At 35.1% G+C, this 19,132-nt stretch overlaps 1 protein-coding gene across 2 annotated transcripts in view; it reads left to right on the forward strand.

The window, feature by feature from the left end:
- The window catches only part of FMN2 (formin 2), a 168,213-nt gene that overhangs the window by 106,160 nt on the left and 42,921 nt on the right, over positions 1 to 19,132 (forward strand). For both annotated transcript variants that reach the window (XM_076334185.1, XM_076334186.1), the window contains 3 exons: positions 1,316 to 1,375; positions 1,557 to 1,677; positions 12,764 to 12,856. In XM_076334185.1, coding sequence (XP_076190300.1) covers positions 1,316 to 1,375; positions 1,557 to 1,677; positions 12,764 to 12,856 — 274 coding nt within the window. The remainder of the gene's footprint in view (positions 1 to 1,315; positions 1,376 to 1,556; positions 1,678 to 12,763; positions 12,857 to 19,132) is intronic.

The raw sequence follows: 19,132 nt of genomic DNA on the forward strand, positions 1-19,132 counted from the left end.
GAGTAATCACAGCAAGTACTTGTTGATTTAAGATTTGTCTGGTACAGTCATCTGAGTAAGGTGAATGATAAGTAGCCTTGTTTCTTGCTCAGTGCTAAACTGAAGCTTGTGTGTTACCAGCACTTTTTTGGCTTTGGTTATTCAGATTGGAGTTGTATTCAAATATCTACTTTTGTTTACAAGGAAACAATAATCTTTGAGTCCCTATGGCTATGATGAAAAGACTTATCTGAATGTGGACAGTGGTATGAGAAAGGTTATAGCAATAATTCTTGAGACTTTAAATTGGCTCCTACATCTGTCTAATGAGACGTTGTCAAGATCTGCTATTCTGAAAGTGGCAGAAAAAGAAGAGTTGTTTTCCTTGCTTGGTCACTCACTAAATATACGTGCTTTAGTTGCTGGGTTAGGTAATGCGAGCAGACTGTTGTTTACCCTGAGTTGAGAGACCATGTCAGCCATTTGCCTTTAAAGGGGTGGAGGAACTTCATTCTGGCATGCTGGTTCTTTGGTAAGTCAAGGGAGTGATGATGTGAATGAAGCCTTAGTATAATGTGTTTAGGGCAGGTTACTTCAGCTGAACCTTCTGGTTGACTCTAACTACATCACCAGTTTTAGAACTCTGCTCAGTAGAACATTTAGGCACACTAAATTTGATTTGGTGACTTTAGTATGTAATTCGCTGGAAATATTATGACTATTAACCTTGCAATTGCAAGACACGTCTTCAGTTTATTTGCTACTGATCAGTCAGAAAAGTTCTTACAAAATAGTTTTCTGAAACTATCTGAAAACCTAATTCTGTCAAAAATATTCTTCGAATCAAAGATTTTCTGCTGAAGTTTCATTACAGAGATTTCAGAGGGGAAACAATGAGAAAGTTCCCCCAAAAGTGCCAAAATTTCATTTAGAAAAATAACTTTGTTTAATTGAACTTTGTTTTGGTTATAGTTATAGATTAATAAAAAGATCTGAATGTTGTGAAACAAGTTGCATACATCAACAGAGAAACAATCTCTCTTTTCCTTCTTGGGAAATTTCAAAATGTAAGAGTTCAGTTTATGATCAGGCAAATTTCAAAAATTAGGAGTGGCTTACGTGAGTGTTATAACATATCTTTCTATTCTTTTCTTTAATGATTAAATGGTATTTCAGGATGTTGGGTTTTGGGGTTTTTTTTAGTGAAGGCACCAAATCAGCCAAGTATTTTTCTGTACTGACACTAAATATTTCATTTACTTGAATGATCATTTCTGAATTTGTTTTTTTTCAGTGAGTTTCAGTAACATAGCAAATTTTATTCTCTTCCATACAGGACAACAGCAGAAGTCTTCTATCTTACATTGTCTCATACTATTTGCGTAATTTTGATGAGGTGAGTGAGAATTAATTTTGCTCTTTTAAATTCAAGTTAAAAAAATCAACTTACTAAATTTGCTCTCCTGCTGGCCGAGATGAGGAAATGTGCATAAATATTCTTTGTGCTTTCAGTTATATATTTTAGTATATAAAAAAGTAATAAGCACTACGTAACTGTTCATTTGTGTTTTTGTTAGGATGCTGGAAAAGAACAATGCATCTTTCCTCTTCCAGACCCACAAGATCTCTTCCAGGCTTCGCAAATGAAGTTTGAAGATTTTCAAAAAGACCTCCGCAAAATGAAGAAAGATTTGCGAGGTACTGAACCTAGATTAAACGCTAACTATATGTTACCAACATATCCCTGCTGTTATTGTTTGTATCATTTTGAGAAATTAGATTATAGTATTCAAATAGTTGTGTATTTTTGACTCCTCAATTACTATTTTGTTTCCTTAATTTGCTTTTTCATGACCATTTAAGCAATAATTCGTAATTTTCTGTAGATAACCTGGAAGAGGCTATTAAAATAAACAACATCAAACCAGTTAGGTTAAATCTTTTATTTCAAAACCAAAACAAAAAAATATTTTTTTTTTTCCAAACTGATTTCAACAAGTCTTTCACCATAAAAACAATTGCAAAGTGTTGGACTGTGTCCATGACAAAAAAAAAGGTTGATAATCAGGTCCAAATACTATTTAGCAGATAAAGTAATATATATGGCATGTTGTTAAAGACAGTTGAAATAACCTGACTTTACTAAAAAATAATATGCAAAGGAAGTATTTTTTCTCCTGCTTGTAGAATCATTTCTTTAAATGAACTCAAGCTTAAAATAAGATGTATTTGCTAGACTTTGATAAAGAACTTGTGTCACATATTATATGTTTCTTAATAACATTGCGAACTAAGCACTAAGTTTAAGTTGAGCAAGAGTAGTTTGCACAAATTATGGCTAATATTTATGATCTTCAGTAGTTTTGCTAAAAATCTCTGCTAGACTGGCCAGTTATGTACCATTATGCTAAATTTTTGAGAGAAGGATTCAAATCAAGGAGTGAAATGATCTTTATATTTTGTTGCCTTGCTGATTTTGAATGTCATGCATCTAGAGACCAAGGAATGGTTTGGTAAATCATTAGTCTCTGAACAACGTAGAATGGAAGGTTCTCTATTAAAACAAAAACATAACATGGTTACCAAATGATATCTGACTTTCCCTTCTTGCCCCATCAAGCTTTCTGTTTGGATGTTTTAAAATTTATTTTAAAAATTTAGAGGTAATATTTAAAGTTGTATCAAGGTCACTTAGTGTGATACTGAGGAGCCAACTGCAGCACCATCCATTTGCTGCCCTGAACAATCTAGGGGGCAAAAATCCCACAGTTCAGCCATGAAAACTTATTTCTATACTTCATGCAACTTTCAGATAATCTGAGGGCTGATTTCCAAGTTTGCACATAGAGAAGAAAGATGCTTAGGTCTGATTGAAAAAAGGTACTTGAATTCAGGCACATGTTTACGAACATCCATGGGGCAGACGTTATTCCTTGCAAGTTCACCAAATATGTTTTCACATAGACAAAAGGTTAAATATTTTTAGACCAAGGTTGAAATTTGCACACAGGCATAAATCTCTTATGAAATAAATCCACACTGTGCAGTGATCAAAGCAGAGGTTCTGTAAAAATGGAAATTACACGCTTCGCTCTGCCATCAGACTGCAGTTGAATTCTTTCTGTGCTTCCAATCCAGTCCTTAGGCTGGCATCTCTGTTGTCAGTCTGTTCTGTAGTTAATGAAACTGAAGAATAACTGCAGACACTCATCACTATTCCCTTTGGTACAAACTTTTTGAGGGACGGCATCGCCCGCCCTTCTGCATCCTCTCCTGGATAGGAAATAACAATTTCAATACCAGTTTGCAATCTCATTCATGACTTCTTATCAGCCCTGAGTGATGCAAAATGCTTTGTGTTGACTCTCTTTTCCAAAGAAAAGTGTCACCCTAAATTAAAAAGAATTTGTGTTAAAAGATCTTACGACTGCAAGACCATCCACTAAAAATTCTGGGTATTCCAATAGCTTAATTGTTGCAATGCTTTCAGTGAGACAGAATAGCCAAGTTTAATGACAGTCTTTTTTTAAATAGAGTACAAGTTTTAGCTGAATGGATAAAATGACTTCAAAGTGGTTTTCCTCTGCATTTAGTTTAAGTACACTACCAGATTTGTTAATGTGCATCTGGAACCTTATGAGTTACTAGAGCTAGCAAGTGCCTCATTAAATGACTGAGCAGGAAGAAGGCTGTAAGATGCTGAGCAAATTCTGGCAAAATCCTAAATATGATCCTCTCCTTTTGAAGTCAGTGAGAGTAAATGAGTATTGAGTATTCCTGGGAAATACTGACTTTAAAGCCATAGAAATAGATGCCCATGAATGCATTCCAGTTTTATACTGAGATGTGGACTGTAACCTTGGACCTATTTTCATCAGGAATTAGATAGATTTCATGAGAGGATTTCATCATTTAGCGGGGGGGGGGGGGGGGGGGGGGGGGGCAATGTTTGCTTTGTTCTTTATCACTGAAAAACTGAAAATTGCACATAACATTGATGCAGGCAATATCACCAGTTTAAGGGTATTCTGTCCATGTTAGCTTCCAATCCCCTGCAAACTATGCACAGTGAGATCACGCTAAGTACAATGGGGAAAGGGGACATTGGTTCACCCAGCAACAAAAGCTTCTGAAGATATTTTATTTCTGTCTTTAAAAACTTTCTATGATCATCATTCAAAGGTAAACTTAATCCCAGAAGGATCCTTTCATAAAATTATGGGGCTGCTTAAAAAACAACAAAAAACCCCCCACAAAGTAGAGGGAGATTATTATAAAAAAAAAAAAAAATGTTTTGTAACCAAAACAATAGCAGTTCATTGTAGCAATGCTGTATTTTTCCATCTAAATATGTCAGTAGCATACACGGAGATGTGCAGATATAAATAATCTTTATGGTTCTGTAAAATAATTTTGTTGTCATGCTCTTTAACAGTTCTGAGCTTGGGCTTATGTTTGTATTAAAGGAGTTGTTATGCTGACTGCTTAAAAAGAAAAAGCACTCATGACATTCAAACTTGTATGCTTTCTTCCCTTTTGACTGTGGAGGCTCTTGTCCATTTTTAAGTTTTTATGAACTGTATGTCTTGCAGTTTGTAAATGTTAGAAAAGAAAGTCTCTTCTAAGATTTCAGATTAAAAGTGTAAGTCCAAAAGACTTTAAGAAAGCATGCTGTGTGCCTGTTCCAAGATTAATAAAACAGAAATTTTCTTTTTTTTTAATTGAAAAAAAATAAAATCTCCCCTAAGATTATAGTGGAAGCTACACTAAAGGTGTAATATCGAACGTGCAAATTGTTCAGTTTTGTTTTGTTTTTTTTTAAATAATATACACCCCAGGGATAAAGTTTATATACTACTTTTTTTTTTTAAGGTAGAAGACCAAAGAACAGGTAGATCCTTTTACTAACAAACCAAGTGAGTTTGGCTCCATCTGTTGCTCCCAGATTTCACAGCTCTCCAGGATTCTCACTTTAGACTTTTTGACTTCAGTGACATATAGTTTGTTAAGCAACTTGATCTGCTTTTGATCTCTCCTGCCTGTCAGCAGCGTTCCTTGATGCAGTCATGCCAAGCAATGACTTCTGTTCCTATGTCATTCCACAGAAGAAACTTTAGCGCTTGCCACATGACTTAAATCAACTCACCATGTAAAGAAAATTGGGCATCCAGGGTCACAAGAGCAGTGCGTGACTCTCACTGATTAGGACCTGTGTTGTATATCTATTATTATCAGTATATTTTTCTAGACACTTCAGAATGCTAGAGGTGGGGCAGAAAGATGTGCAAAACGTGTATTGAATCAATTAATGTTTTAATCCTCTGCTCTGACACTCTCTGGAGGTACAATTGTGGTTTAGGAAAATATTGGATTTGTGGCCCATGAAATTCTTCAAGACGTGTATTTAGTTTAGGAAAGAACTAGGACACTAAAATGGCAGTGAGAGTTACAGCATTTATGAAGCACTTATGGCAAGTTAAAACTGTTTAGAAGCTGTTTTTTGGCTACACATTAACATTTTAGCTTTACAATAATAAGTTTATTCTTGCAAATCAAAAACTAATTCATCAGTTGTCACTTATTGCAAAACTTTCACTGAAGCTCAGCTAAAAGTGAATTAGAAACAATGTCAGGCAGAAAATAAATCTGACTAGTAGAATTTTGAAGAGATGAATAATACCATATAATGCAGACTGCTATAAAATTGAGTTGAAGTCAGTACTTGTTTATATGTCATAATGTTGTCCTATTTAATATCTTTGATTGAAAACTGATTACAATTAATAATTACAATTATTAAATATTATTTTTGTAGTGATGCTTTCTTTTCCTACTCTGAGTGTTTACAACTCATTGAAAAGTCTCCATCGATAAGAAGTTAGGCTGTGTGGCCCAGTACATCTCTCTGATTTGGAATAAATGTGACTGAGAATGTTTATAAAGTGTTAAGCATTTGCAGAACACTTTGTATTTTAAAAAGTATGTTCCAAGAAAAGCCCCACAGTAACTTGGAAAAATACCCTATTTTTTCTGTGCTTCTTACAGTCACCTAGAATTATCTATTCAGCTTGGATCTGTTAGTTGTAGAGCTGGTATGTGCTCTTGGGTTTAATACCTGCTGTGTAAATCAGAGCATTGGAAGTACCATATTGTGCAATAGAAAGACTTTTAAAAGTTGTATTTGGGGTGGTGTCAATGTGGGACTGAGGGAGATGGGATAGTAGTAGGCATGTTATGCTTTGACCCCTTACCATTTCTTTCTCACATAGTTATCTCATAATTATTTAGCTTTTCCTCTTGCCTCAGTAATGGTTACCCCTAACACCTAGAAAGAGGCCCCAACCCTAAAAGTGCAGTCGAGCTATAGTCTGAGATGGAATTTTCCTCTTCGTGGCCAACTCTGTGTCTGGGTGCATGGATTACTTTGCAAAATAAGATTGCATCCATTGTTAGTTCTTTCATAGCTGATATTAATGTTTGCAGGCTAAAATAAAAAAAATGCACCATTCTATTTGCAGGTCATCCCTTCTTTCTCACACGCTTATCCTCATACCTTTTCATATTCACAAGACGCTCTGTTTCCATCACAGTTCTGACTATGGGGCTAAGACTTTGGCAACATTTCAGTACCACTTCTTGCTCAGGAACAGGAGCGGTATTAATTTCAACTTCAATTAACAAAGTTACGCAGCCTAAGCCATTTAGGGTCCCACTACAGATGACAGAAAAGGAAAGGATTGCTCTCCTAAAATTGACTGTCCTCTCCTAAAATTGAGTGCTAAGGAAAGGTCTTGAGTCTAGTCTGGTGATCTATCTTTTAAATAGCTAAAGTTTGATGAAATGAAGTCCATCCGAAGAGGTTTCCCCAAAACCTTATATTTTTTTAATGTGCTTCTACACTGGTATTCCAAGTTGTTTCAAGAGAAGGCGGCAGGGAGCTGGAGGAGAGACAACTGAAACAGAGAAAAAAATTGTATTCTTGAAGAGTTTGGATTCATTGCCTCACCAAAAACTTTCTGTTTTAAGATACTTTGAAGTGTCTGTGTTTCTGTTATTCTCTGTCAATAGTTTTGATATAAATGGGAATGAAGATTTTTCATAAATAAGAAATAGATCTTTTATTTTTCTTATATGATCCATAGATCCATAGTCTGATGAAAAGATGCCTTCAGTCTTTTATAATAAAATGCCAGATGTCTCAAGGTAATTATTAACAAAATAATATAGCAACATTAACGGTTTTGGTCAATCCTACAGTTATCTGTACAGTTTACCTTTACAGAAACAGCTATTGTTTTAACCAAATGAAATCCTTACTTTTGCCTACTCATTAACAGCTGTGCATCCACAAATACTAGCTGTTTGTTCAGCTATCACTGAAAGGGTTAACTGCTGCAGCTATGCAGAATGCAGACTCCTAAACCTAAACCAGATGTAAACTAAAGCCAGGCTTTCAGTCAATCTGTGAGTCATATTTTACTGTCCTTAAAACTCCAAACAAGGAGCTGTCTATGGAAGCCCTTGAAGACTCAGCAGTTCTTAGTGTAAGTTTTTGCAATTCCAAAAAAAATAAATAAAAGAAAATTAAGAACTCTTTCTGTACTTGTGGCCGAGTTCATCAGTTTGTCTTTTGATGAGGCCAGTATTGTTTCCTCTAGGTAAAGTCTAAACTTTCTTTTAAAGTCACAGGTTGCAGTTGTAAGGAATCCAGAAAGCACTGAGGAAGTTGTGAAAGCAGTGGTTATGCTGTTATATACTTTTCAGGAAAGTAGGACACAGGCACATCTCCTGTGGGAGTCTGAGTACTCAGAACCTCTGAAAATTAAGGACATAATTTCAAAACTTCCTTAAAGACTTAAAAACAAATGGTCTATCAAATCTCAGTGCAACTTGTGGTCTCAAATACCTTAAACAGTCTTGAAAATCCACCTAAATTCCATAGGACTTCTATAGATAAGTATGGGGTTTCAGAAGTGGTTAACCAAAACAGCCTAATGGACCTGTTAAATTACTCATGCAAGATAATCCACAGTTCTGCTTGCTTTCTTATTGGGTTTTTTTGGTGGGTGGTTTGTTGTTTTTGGTTTGGTTTCATTTTTTTGCTTTTGGTTTTTGTTTTCATGTTTTGAGGGTGTTGAAAGAAAAGTCATGCTGCCTGTTATTATCCTGACCAAAGACAATACAGTAAGCCTGAGGAACAGCTAATCATCTGCTCACACATTTTGTTCGAAAAGACATATTTTAGGATTAGAAAAGATTTGTGCTTCCAAGGGCTAAAATTTAGTATCCAACAGAACTAGATGGAAAACATGCATTAAAAAGATATTCTGAATCTTGAAAACATATTTTTCTCCTTTTTAAAAAAGTAAAGCAACTATTTTTGATAGTGAGACTTGGGTGCGTTTTAGATCACTTACCAGAATCGCATACTGAAAGTGTAGTACAATGCAGAGAATGTTTTGTGACTCTCCTTTTCCTTTTCTGTATAGATGTCTCTTAATCAATATTGGCTGTTGTGAAACTTTATACAGTTTCAGTATATTGACCTAAAAAAAAAAAAAAAAATAGGATGAGCAAGCTAACACAAGCTTGGAAAATGGTAATTAATTGTATTTTAACATAGAAATAGAGAATGAGATAAGATTCTTGAGATACTGGATACAGCTGGAATTGCAATTTTTTTTTAAATCTCTAAACTGGTTTTGAACACAGATTTTCACATCAATTTCCAGATCTGGAGCATTTGAGAGATCTGTGTATGTATGGGCAAAAAGCTACCAGTTTGAATTGCCCAAAATTTAGAAGGTCCTCCCACAAGAATCCATTTGTATTGCTTCTCTGGAAAATCACATACAGTCCTCTGCAGCATATGATGTTAGAGAGGAGATGAAACTAGATAGACTGTTGGTCTTTTCCATTGTTGAGATATTGCTTATACGTTAAAATTGATTTAGAGTGCTGGAGAAGAGGTGTCTCTGCCCATGCCAACTTCTGCTTAGGATTTGAGATCTTTGGAAGGTATAAGATCAGTGCATGAGGACTGGGTATTTGGGACTACAGGGAACTGAAACCTTCACCTTGCTGCAAAGCAATACGAAGAAGTTTTTATATTTCTTTATTCCTGTTTGGGCAATTCCATGTTGTGAGATAAGCTTCTACCTAGTACTTGGCTTTTGTGACTGCCTACATGACTCTCATTTGTGGTGCCTTGAATACCTTTCAATTCTTTCATTATAAGAAAATTTTAAATCTGCTTAAAATAAACTGAGCTTAGGAATAGGCTAGCTTTGTTTAAGTTTTTCAGTTGTGTATACATCTCCCAAGATGAGAGAATAACTGAACGTGTGAGAATAGGGATGATAATAGAGCAAGTTTTGAGCCTGTTATCAAAAAAGAGGCAAGCTTTTGTTTCAGACAAAACTTTTACAAATTCGTCACAGCAGATCCCCTTTTGCCAACCTATTCTTTTGATACCTGGGATGTTTAGCTGGGCTGTTTCATGGAAAGAAATGTGTTTGAGTATGAAGCTGAGGGAAAAAAAAAATCAAATATAGACGACGGTCGACATTCTCACTTTTTTTTTTTGCATGTTTCACCTCCACATTGCTTAGAAGTTATTAAACACTCTTCTGACACAAACATTTATTCAGTATCTTATTCACTTAGGCAGAAATACTGGTAAATGTCTAGTGTTTTGTGTTCCTTTCATATGATCAGCGCTTTAATTCCTTCAGTTACAGTGAGGAATAACAATATCTCATCCAAATAGCGGGGTTTTATACTCTGGTGACAAATTACAGAACATGATAAATGAGTGCTGTGTCCGACAGGTTGTGCAGGGAGACCACGATTCCGGTCTTGGTGCTCTGGAGAACAGGGAAACTAAGGAAGAGCTTACAGGCCTGTTAATTCTTTAATGAAGAAAGCATCCAATGAACTAGTTCGTTTTAAGCAACATAATACTGATAGTAGTATGGTAATAATGACAGAATTTGTCCTATTTTTAAAGGTTGGATGCTACATATGATATCTTACTTTCTATGAAGCAAGAAAAAGCGATTTTTCTCCTGTATTTTCTTTTGGATTTTAAATGACTTAGACATCGTTTGCAATTCAGGAATAGGGTCAAAAATGGACCTGAACTGTTATTCTTCTGAATATCACTGATTTCAGTCTTTTAACAGGAGGAGGGGGGGAATGAACAAAAAAAAAAAATCCACCAAAAAACGGAGAAACAAAGCTATCATTAACTGCACTCCCTTTCCCCCACCCCACATACACGCACAAACAAATCAACCATGGAAGAGCTTCCAGTAGCTGAATGGTTAAAGAACAGACATTTCATTCTGACAATATTACATGTTTTTCTTTTCCATAGCAAGTTGAATATAAAGGATGATATATCCCTGCATTTCCTTACAGACTTTGAAAAGTGACTGCTTCAGGCTATTGCCATGGGTATAGGCTAAGATTTTTGGGGGGTATATATCTTTGTAAGTTCTATACTTCTCTCAAATCAGCTGAGAGATCAGGAGTTCATTGTGAGCTGCAGACATTAATTCAAGAGAGTATAATGTTGTACTTCTGTGGAGAATATGTAATTCATATTCTGGAAAAAGGTATGGAATTTTGGTGATATTAAATGCTATGGTAGGTTCTATAGCATCTTTCAACTCTGCCACTTATTTCTGAATAGGAGAAAAGAATAATAGAAATTCTATATGTCACCATCAGAATGTCTTCCTCTGCAGAATTGTACATAGCTTCTCTGGGTTTTTTGTCTATCATATGCTATAAGAAAATTCATGGTCATCTGGATCCCCTCCCCTATTTCAGATGTGTTGACTAACATTTGTTTAAAAATTACAGGCTTGTCCATGTGACTATATTTGCGGGGGGTTTTAGGTTGGATTTGTTTTTGTTTTTTTTTTTTTTTCAAATATTGCTTCATAAGCAGGGCTACCTGTTTAATGATATATATTCATGATAATTTTTTGCCCTGAAAATCTGCTGGTATTTATTTCTATTTTGCTCTAAGCTTAAAAAAAAAAAAAATTAAAAATTGTAATTGTTATTGTCACCCTGGCTTTACGCCACTTGTGTGGAGCTACCAATTATTTGAGTCAGTCTACTTTTCTGTATATGTGCATTTTAAAAATTGGTATCTCTAATTGTCTTTGGTGTATTCACAACTATGAGAAAAAATGATTAACCAGCGTCTATGAGATCTAAAGCTGCATTCTCCAAAGGTTTGCCCCAGGTATAGCAGACCAGATGAGTAGTACAGTAAAGGTGAATCAATTTATACAGCTAACAGAATACAGTGTGATGTGACTACCATCATATATTTACCTTCTTGGCGCTCTAGCTTGAATGACTAGGTACAGATCTGTAGTGGGTTGGCTGACCAGCATTTGCCAAAATTAATGAAACTTTGGGTCTTTGTCTTTAATGATGTTATCTTTAATTGCTCTACCATGCTGTTTTGGATACGTCATTAGTTTCCTGTTGTAAACTAGAGACTAGTATTATTTACCAGATTATAAATTCGTGCTTGCTGAAGTAAGAACAAGATGACAACTGACTTTTTAATTTTTTTATTCCCCTGAGACCCTTTCAAATATTACAGAACCACCTTTTTAGAGCATATAATGGTGATACATGTAAGGCTATCTGTTTTTTCCAGTCTTCAAAAACAAACTACAATTCTCATCTGTAGATACTTGGATTGATGCAATTCTAGACATCATTTATATTTAAAGGAAATAATTATGATAGTATATTCTGCTGCTTCAAAATCTTTTTTAAAATGTCTAACCAGTCTTCTGTATTTAAAGACATAGTAATAATCTTATTTTGCTGAAAGAAACTCTGGAAAGTAAACAAGGAAAATACAGTTTTTGAATGTGTGCACTTTTACTGGAAATTTTGAGGCAGAATCAAGCAGGATTCATTTCTGTTGAATGATAGAAACTTATCACAGCCTAAAGAGATTTCCCCTATAATAGAAATCAGAGCTTAACATTCTCCTGAAGTAGTGGTGTCAAGTCTTCTATTGCCCCAAACTAAATTAGCTTGGATAGTTGGTGGAAGCACGATGGTACCACCTCACCAATGAATAATCTATGTCAGGGCTGCTTCAGGCTCCAGCTTCTCTGTCCTGGTCTCTAGTGCAATAAGAACCAAGCTGTCCTCCTCCAAGGTCTCTCATAGAGTTCAAGCCATGATAACTATACTCTTATAATCTTTCACTTTAATCATTTTGCACTATTACTTTTGAACAATGCAAGGCACTTCACTGTGTCTGTGGTTTGATCAGGTATCAACCCCTCATCTGGCTTTACTCACTAAATTAAGGTCCTTCCTACTATTTGGTGCAGGTTTTGCATCTGAACTTTGTGTTGATTCAGGCACTGTCACCTGGGGCCAGGTATATCAACATGGCCTGGGAATCGAGTTTGTAATTTTGTTCCCATACACTTCAGCCCCTTAAATTTGTCTTTCTCCTTCAAAACAGTTGAATAATTTTGTTAATTTTTGCTACTGTTCAATTAAACTAACACACTGGCCACAAATTATGTGTATGTTTTGGTCAAAAACATTTGACCGGGAACATAACTGCTCCTGAATATATTATCATAGTGTTTGTACTCCGAGTAGTGTGTTTGAGGCACATATTCCAGCAGTTTCACTGGCTACGTATTAATTTAATTGTGTCTTATTACAGTATGCAGATCCATACTATGATGTGTCATCCTAAACTAATCTGTTACTTCAATTTCAGCATGTGAGACAGAAGCAGCAAAAGTTTATCAGCTATCACTAGAAGAGCACCTCCAGCCTTTCAAAGACAGCATGGAGCAATTCATTAGTCAAGGTAAATAATGAAACGTCACTTAACCTTTTCATGACATTTCAAAGGAAAGTTATGGGAACAATGTTTATACATTGTGGGAAAGGGACTGTTTATTTTGGCATCATAGAAAGATGTGGATTAGTTTAATCAGATGCCACACAGTTCTAAAAGATTTGCAAAATGATTCTGTTGTACTGTAGGTGACTCACTCTCTTTTGCATGACAGCAAAGACAAATGCTATTGGCTTGAGTGCATGATCTTCTGATAAGTTCAACATTCCAGTAGAAAACAATTTTACAACCTTTGTTCCTTGAAAAATTATTGAAGCTGGATTTGTTTCATTAACTTCTTTCCAAACAGATAATACTTTTGTATGTGCCAAAAACATGGAGTAAGCATAGCAAAAGTAGTTAAAGGTTTTCCAGATATAAGGCAAATCCATATGAAATACTTGGATGTGATTAGTGGAAAACACTGCAAGAGAAAATATATTAGAAATACCCATGATGAACTGGCATCCCAAATGCTAGAAAGAAAGCACTTTAAAAATGAAGACTATGCTTTCAATGCTTTACTAGGCCTTTCTTTTGCAAGACTATAGGAGGTATGGATAACTTTAATTTTTGATTAGCGGTATATCAGAGCATCTCTTGAAATACTACTCTGAAAAAAGTATACTCTGTATGGACCAATTCACTTTTTGGTACAAGTTAAAATTCAGTGCATCAGGGTGACAATGACCTGATGAGTACAGCAATGTAATTTTAACTTTCTTGACCACTTTACTGCTCCTTCTGCTTTGATATTGCATTTTATAATAGAAGACAGACCTGTTATCTCCTGAACAGGTAAGTTATGTGAAAAGTCAATTTCTAGTGCTGATTCAATGGAGCTGTCAGTAATTTGTTAGCCTAGAGCTGTGTTAATGAGCTATCATATATAGAAATCATTATTAACTGAATGTGCATTATGTTTGAGAGGCCAGTCAGATATGCATTTGTCTCTTCTTGGTTAGAATATCCAAGATGACCATCTATCTGAACATTATAAATGGAGTACATATGTTCTAGTATATACTGATCCATGCTCTAGGACTCTCAATTACAGTGAATAAATTGAACAAAACCACCATTTTGAACCATCAAATGTGAACTGATGTTTTCTAAAACAAATGTCTATCAGCCAAACCTGGCAAACAGGATGTTGTCTCCAGCAATAGTAGGTATGAACTGCTTTAAAACTGGATTCTGGTTATATACATGACATATAAATGTTACATTAGTGGCATGATTAAACATGTAGCAAGTGTTTTACATTAGGTTTATATTATTATTTATACATATAGATAGGGGACAATCAAATCACAAGTTGGTCTGAAAGAGATCATTAATGTTATACTGTAAATCATGCCATATGTTTGCATATTAACCTTAATAACAGAGTAGGAAATCAAACATGAGGATTCTATTTCATCAGACGAATATCTGTTAAATTTCTTTCACTTATTTTAGAAACCATACTTTCAGAAGTATCTGACTCTATACTTTAGCTTACTTCACGATTTCCGGCTATGACTTCCAGAACATAATTATATATAAGCTATATAGTAATCTGTTCTGTTTTTGCAAGGATATGTGATTTCCTTTCTTGATTATGTATCTGTATGTTAGGAAAATGAGGAAAAAGGAAAAAAAAAAAAGAAAAAGAAATGCATCTCATCCATTAAGAACTTTGCTGTGTTCCCATGTTAACAGGGGATATTGTTGGGTGGTTGACAAAAGGAGAAACCCATAATGTCAGTAAAAATATCATTGTTGCATTTCAATGAAAATAATTGGAAATGTGTACTGTGAACACAGTGGATTGTGACTAAAAAAATTATACATTTATTTAAAACTGTAAGGCACATTTTGCAGAATTCTGTCCCAATGTAAGAAAGACAAAGGTTAACATATAAGAAAAAAGAATCCCTGGTTAAGTTCCAAAAATAAAGTAATTTTAAATACCTTTCATTATGAAATCCTTTGTTTTTACTTCATGGGATTGAATTCAGACTTGAAAGAGGCCATGTTTAAAGCAGGATTTCTCTTTCCTGTTCAGTGTTTGACAGGCTTTTGATCTAGATATTTTTTCTAAGGGCTTTTGTTGTTTATGTAGACATAATCGATGAGTCTTTTCAGCTAGACTGCACACATGATCATTTAGAAAAACAGAGGGACAATTCTTGGCACCTTTTGGGGATTTGTGTTTATATAACATATGCTCTGGGCAAAGAAAAATCAAGCTTTAAGTTTTTATCTTTTCAAGTTCCAGTTTCTCTAAAGTCAGAAAAAGTTTTAACTTATAATTCAGATGAAAAGCATTTTTCATAGGGTTGAATAATTTGGCATGTTTATATCATGCCTTTTCAGAGTAGATAACTTGTGTGCATAATGGGACCCAAAAGTTCAAAGTAGCTAGTTATTTACAGCATATTCACTTATACTTGTTGCTAGCAGCTAAAATGGAAAACGGTTTTCCCATAGGCAAGAAAACTTGGACATCAAATTAAATATCCTTGGCAAGGGGTTAGAAAGGCACTGCTTTATAAGAATAGTTACTGTCTGGCACAGTTATATAACTGAATTAAGTTACTGTAGCTAGTCTAGCTGATTGTTACTATTGATGTATTACTAAAAAAATCTTTTTTTTAATGTTAACACTTTTATTAGATTCATGAGAGACAAAAAAGGTTGTATATTACTAGCTTACTTGTAAAGATTATTTCATTCGAAAAATAAAGAAGGGGAAGAGGCAAGAATGTGTTCAGAGTCGTAACGTTTTAGATGAAAATGCTAGTGGTATGTATGATTGAGGCTGTTCTGCATTTGCCTTCAGTCTAGTCACTAGGCTAAATAATCAGCGTATTCATTAAAATATGCAAATTAGTGAAAGGATGCCAGTCCTTTTTCTGATCGACTTCGGGGTCGTTCTTAAAATGATCATTCTACTTAAAAGAACAAACTACCTGTCCTATCTTCTCTACACTGGCTTAGTGGATATTTGCAAGCATGCTTTATCCTGTGCGTTTGATTTTTGAGGGTCTATGTGCCTCAAAACCTCCAAGGCAATCCTCTCTGTTCTCCCATGTTTTCTGTCCTCTTTTTGGGTCCACATGCTGCAAACATCAATCACAAAGTATATAATGTGTTTCTTTTGTTTTCACAAATATTACTAATTTTTTCCTGAAATTCTCCACAGCCACAGAGTTTAAAAAGCGAAAAGGAAAAAAGAAAAGAAAAAAAAAAAAGAGCTACTTCAAAAAAAGGAGATTACAGAAAAATTGTCAGAAAATACAAGACTTTTAAGAATTATATTGTTTGTTACATATATCTAACCATTTCTTTATGGGTTTCGAATATTCAAGTGACATAAATATAAGCATGAAATTTAGTTATTCAGACCAAACTGTAGGAATTTAAAAAGTACTACTTGCATCACCCCAATATAGGGTATATATTCACTGAAGTTTTCTGTCCTTGAGTTACTCCCCACAAGTTATCACTATTTGAATAAGAGAGTTTGAAAGGAAAACACTATTTGGGAACCTTGTCTCCTTTGTTCTGTATGTAGTTATGGATAGATAGGGACACAAAAACATCACAGATCACATCCACCAGTTTAGAAAGCTTCAGAAATCACTTCTTTTCATGGGGGAAATGTGTCTGACACAGGGGAAGGTGGGGAAATACTGAGGGCGCTAATCATCATGCAATTTGTAGAGGAATTTCATTAGCAGTTAGTAATCCTTTAACTTTGTCCCCACTTGATAGGATAGCCAGCTCATGTTGAAAGAATTGTGTGTGCGTGAACCACAAATGAGTCCCAATCCACAGGTTTTAACCGTGGTTAACTTTGCAGTGAAAAGCAGTCTTTGGGTGTTTGCTGTTGGGACTCCAGCTAGGCTGTGCATTCCTGTCAGCCTGATAAGGCAGGAAACTTATGATAGGAGGCAGCAACCATCGCTCCCTCGGAAAAGTAAGTCTGGTTTGGGAACTGGGAAGAGGTAATGTGTCGGAATCACAGCTTTTCCACTGAGATTCTATAAATTGTGCAAACGCCGCAGACTTCAAATCTGAGCAAGTGACCCAATATCATATTCAGAAACCAAACCAATATAATTAGTTTTAGACTTCAGAAAAAGCATTATGGTGTAGGAAATTTAAGCATCAGAATGCATTGTTTGAAGAAGTAAAAACATAATTTTCTGATGTTTAGCTAATTAATCTAAAAACATTGGGAATAATTCCGGTATGATAGTAAGTTTGGGAGTACAAGGTAACCATTCAACCTTTGGTTCCTTCTAGTCTTATTTTGCAAAATTCTGCAGTTCTGCTCTTGTTAGTGAATGCCAGCCCCAGGTTTCATTCTGCTGAACCCAAGAATACAGACTCTTCTCCAGACCCAAATTCTAGCCACATCATCGTGATCTTGCAGAATAAAGATGCTAAAATTGTCCTCTTGGGTGAACTGCCTGTAACCATCTCCCTTTTTTGCCAGGAAGAGCATTCAGGAATCCAGTTTCCAAATTGTTAGTAAATGAATGTATAAATCACAAAGTGTGTTGTATTTATCACTATAGCTCCAACCAGATACTTGGCCGTGACTTGTTCTTTTAGGTCAAGCAGCAAAAGGCTGTGCATCATCAGATGATGGATTGTGAATGAGACTAAAGCATCAGACTGAATCTTGGATGGCTGGGTTCAGTTCCTGGCTCCAGAAGTACTGTAGATGATTGCAAAATGAATGCTGCTAGGCTAATCTTAATTCTGGCATTTTCTAACCCAGAATGATTGATTTTGCAGATTCTATTTTCTTTAAATGTTGCTTTTATAATTTGATTAATATAAGGGAGAACAGCACTACTTCATAATTTTTCTAAAAATAATTTGAGAAAATATGACTAAAAAACCATTAGGAATATATACGACTACATTTTTTTGTTTTTCTTTAAAAAAAAAAATGCACAGAACATTAAGGGATTGGATATTGGTAGTTTTATGTGGAGACATTAACTTTAAATTATTATTATTTATTATTATTATTAATATTATCAAAATATACTCACTACTAAGATTAAAAAAATCAATTTTTTTCATTTTGGAAGAAAATGTTGGAGGGATATGAAGAGCGAGCAAGCAACATAAAGTCACTAGAACAAAAGATGCAGGAATTCACACTTAAACAATTTAATTCCATGAATGTTTACATTTTTATGTTAGTATTCTTTTTGTTGGATTATTGAAAAAGCTTTTAAAACTTGTTCTTTGAGTGCTGAAAGTATTTTTTTAATCTCACACTGACATCTTAATGCTAATAAATAGTTTAACGTCAGTATTGTATAAACTTGTCCCTACCTCAGATGTCAGCACCTCCGTCGGTGTGCATTATTACACAATAATCCTAATTCAGATTGTATCGTATTTGCAGCACTAAACAGGCTTCGCTGAATTAGCCTCACCTTGCCTCAAAGTCCATGAAAGGCCAAACCTTTAGACCAGGGCTGGCAGCTGTTTGTGCCTTTGGCACAGAACCTCGTTTAATCATTTTTGTAGGCATCAATACAATGATTGCAGACAGTACATGTGTGGTAGACTAAAAAAGGTATTTTGGCATCACTTGGGAACAGATCAATTCATGAGTGTCACAATAGCATGATACAAGTCATCGACCCCAAAATATTCTGAATAAATGCAGCAGATTACTGAAATTACCAAAACCTTTGTGGTTGGTTGGGGGGGGGGATTAATTCACATTTTAAATCTCTTCTCCAGTAAAATCCAAAATGTGTTAAAGTAACATTGATTTTACCATGTAGTTCTTGGGATGGAGTAGGAAAAATAAAAGAAAGACATTAAAGCTTAAGTAAGAGTACTTAGCTCCTTCATTAGACCTAATCGCTATGGCATGACATGTTCTTCAGCACTGCAGAGTCCAGGCTCACAGCTGAACAGCCTTCCTTTTAAATCAGGCCTGAAATCTCTTGCAATATCTTTACTGTACCTAATAACATATATTTAGTCCTCGGTATGCTAGCTAACCGCACATCTGTTTAGTGCCTGGTCCTGATCTGATTGAGACCTTTGGGCAGTGTAGGATTTTAGAATCAGTAGCAAGGAACATGGGGTGAGGAGCTCAAAGCTGCATATGAAATACAATGTATTTTACTTCTGTGAATGTGACATAGGACAACGTTATAGTGAGTAGTCACTGGATGCACATAACTAAGTATGATGGAGTGATTTTCTTTTTGGTTT

This window comes from Aptenodytes patagonicus, chromosome 3, assembly GCF_965638725.1.
Source record: "Aptenodytes patagonicus chromosome 3, bAptPat1.pri.cur, whole genome shotgun sequence".
NCBI lineage: Eukaryota > Metazoa > Chordata > Aves > Sphenisciformes > Spheniscidae > Aptenodytes > Aptenodytes patagonicus.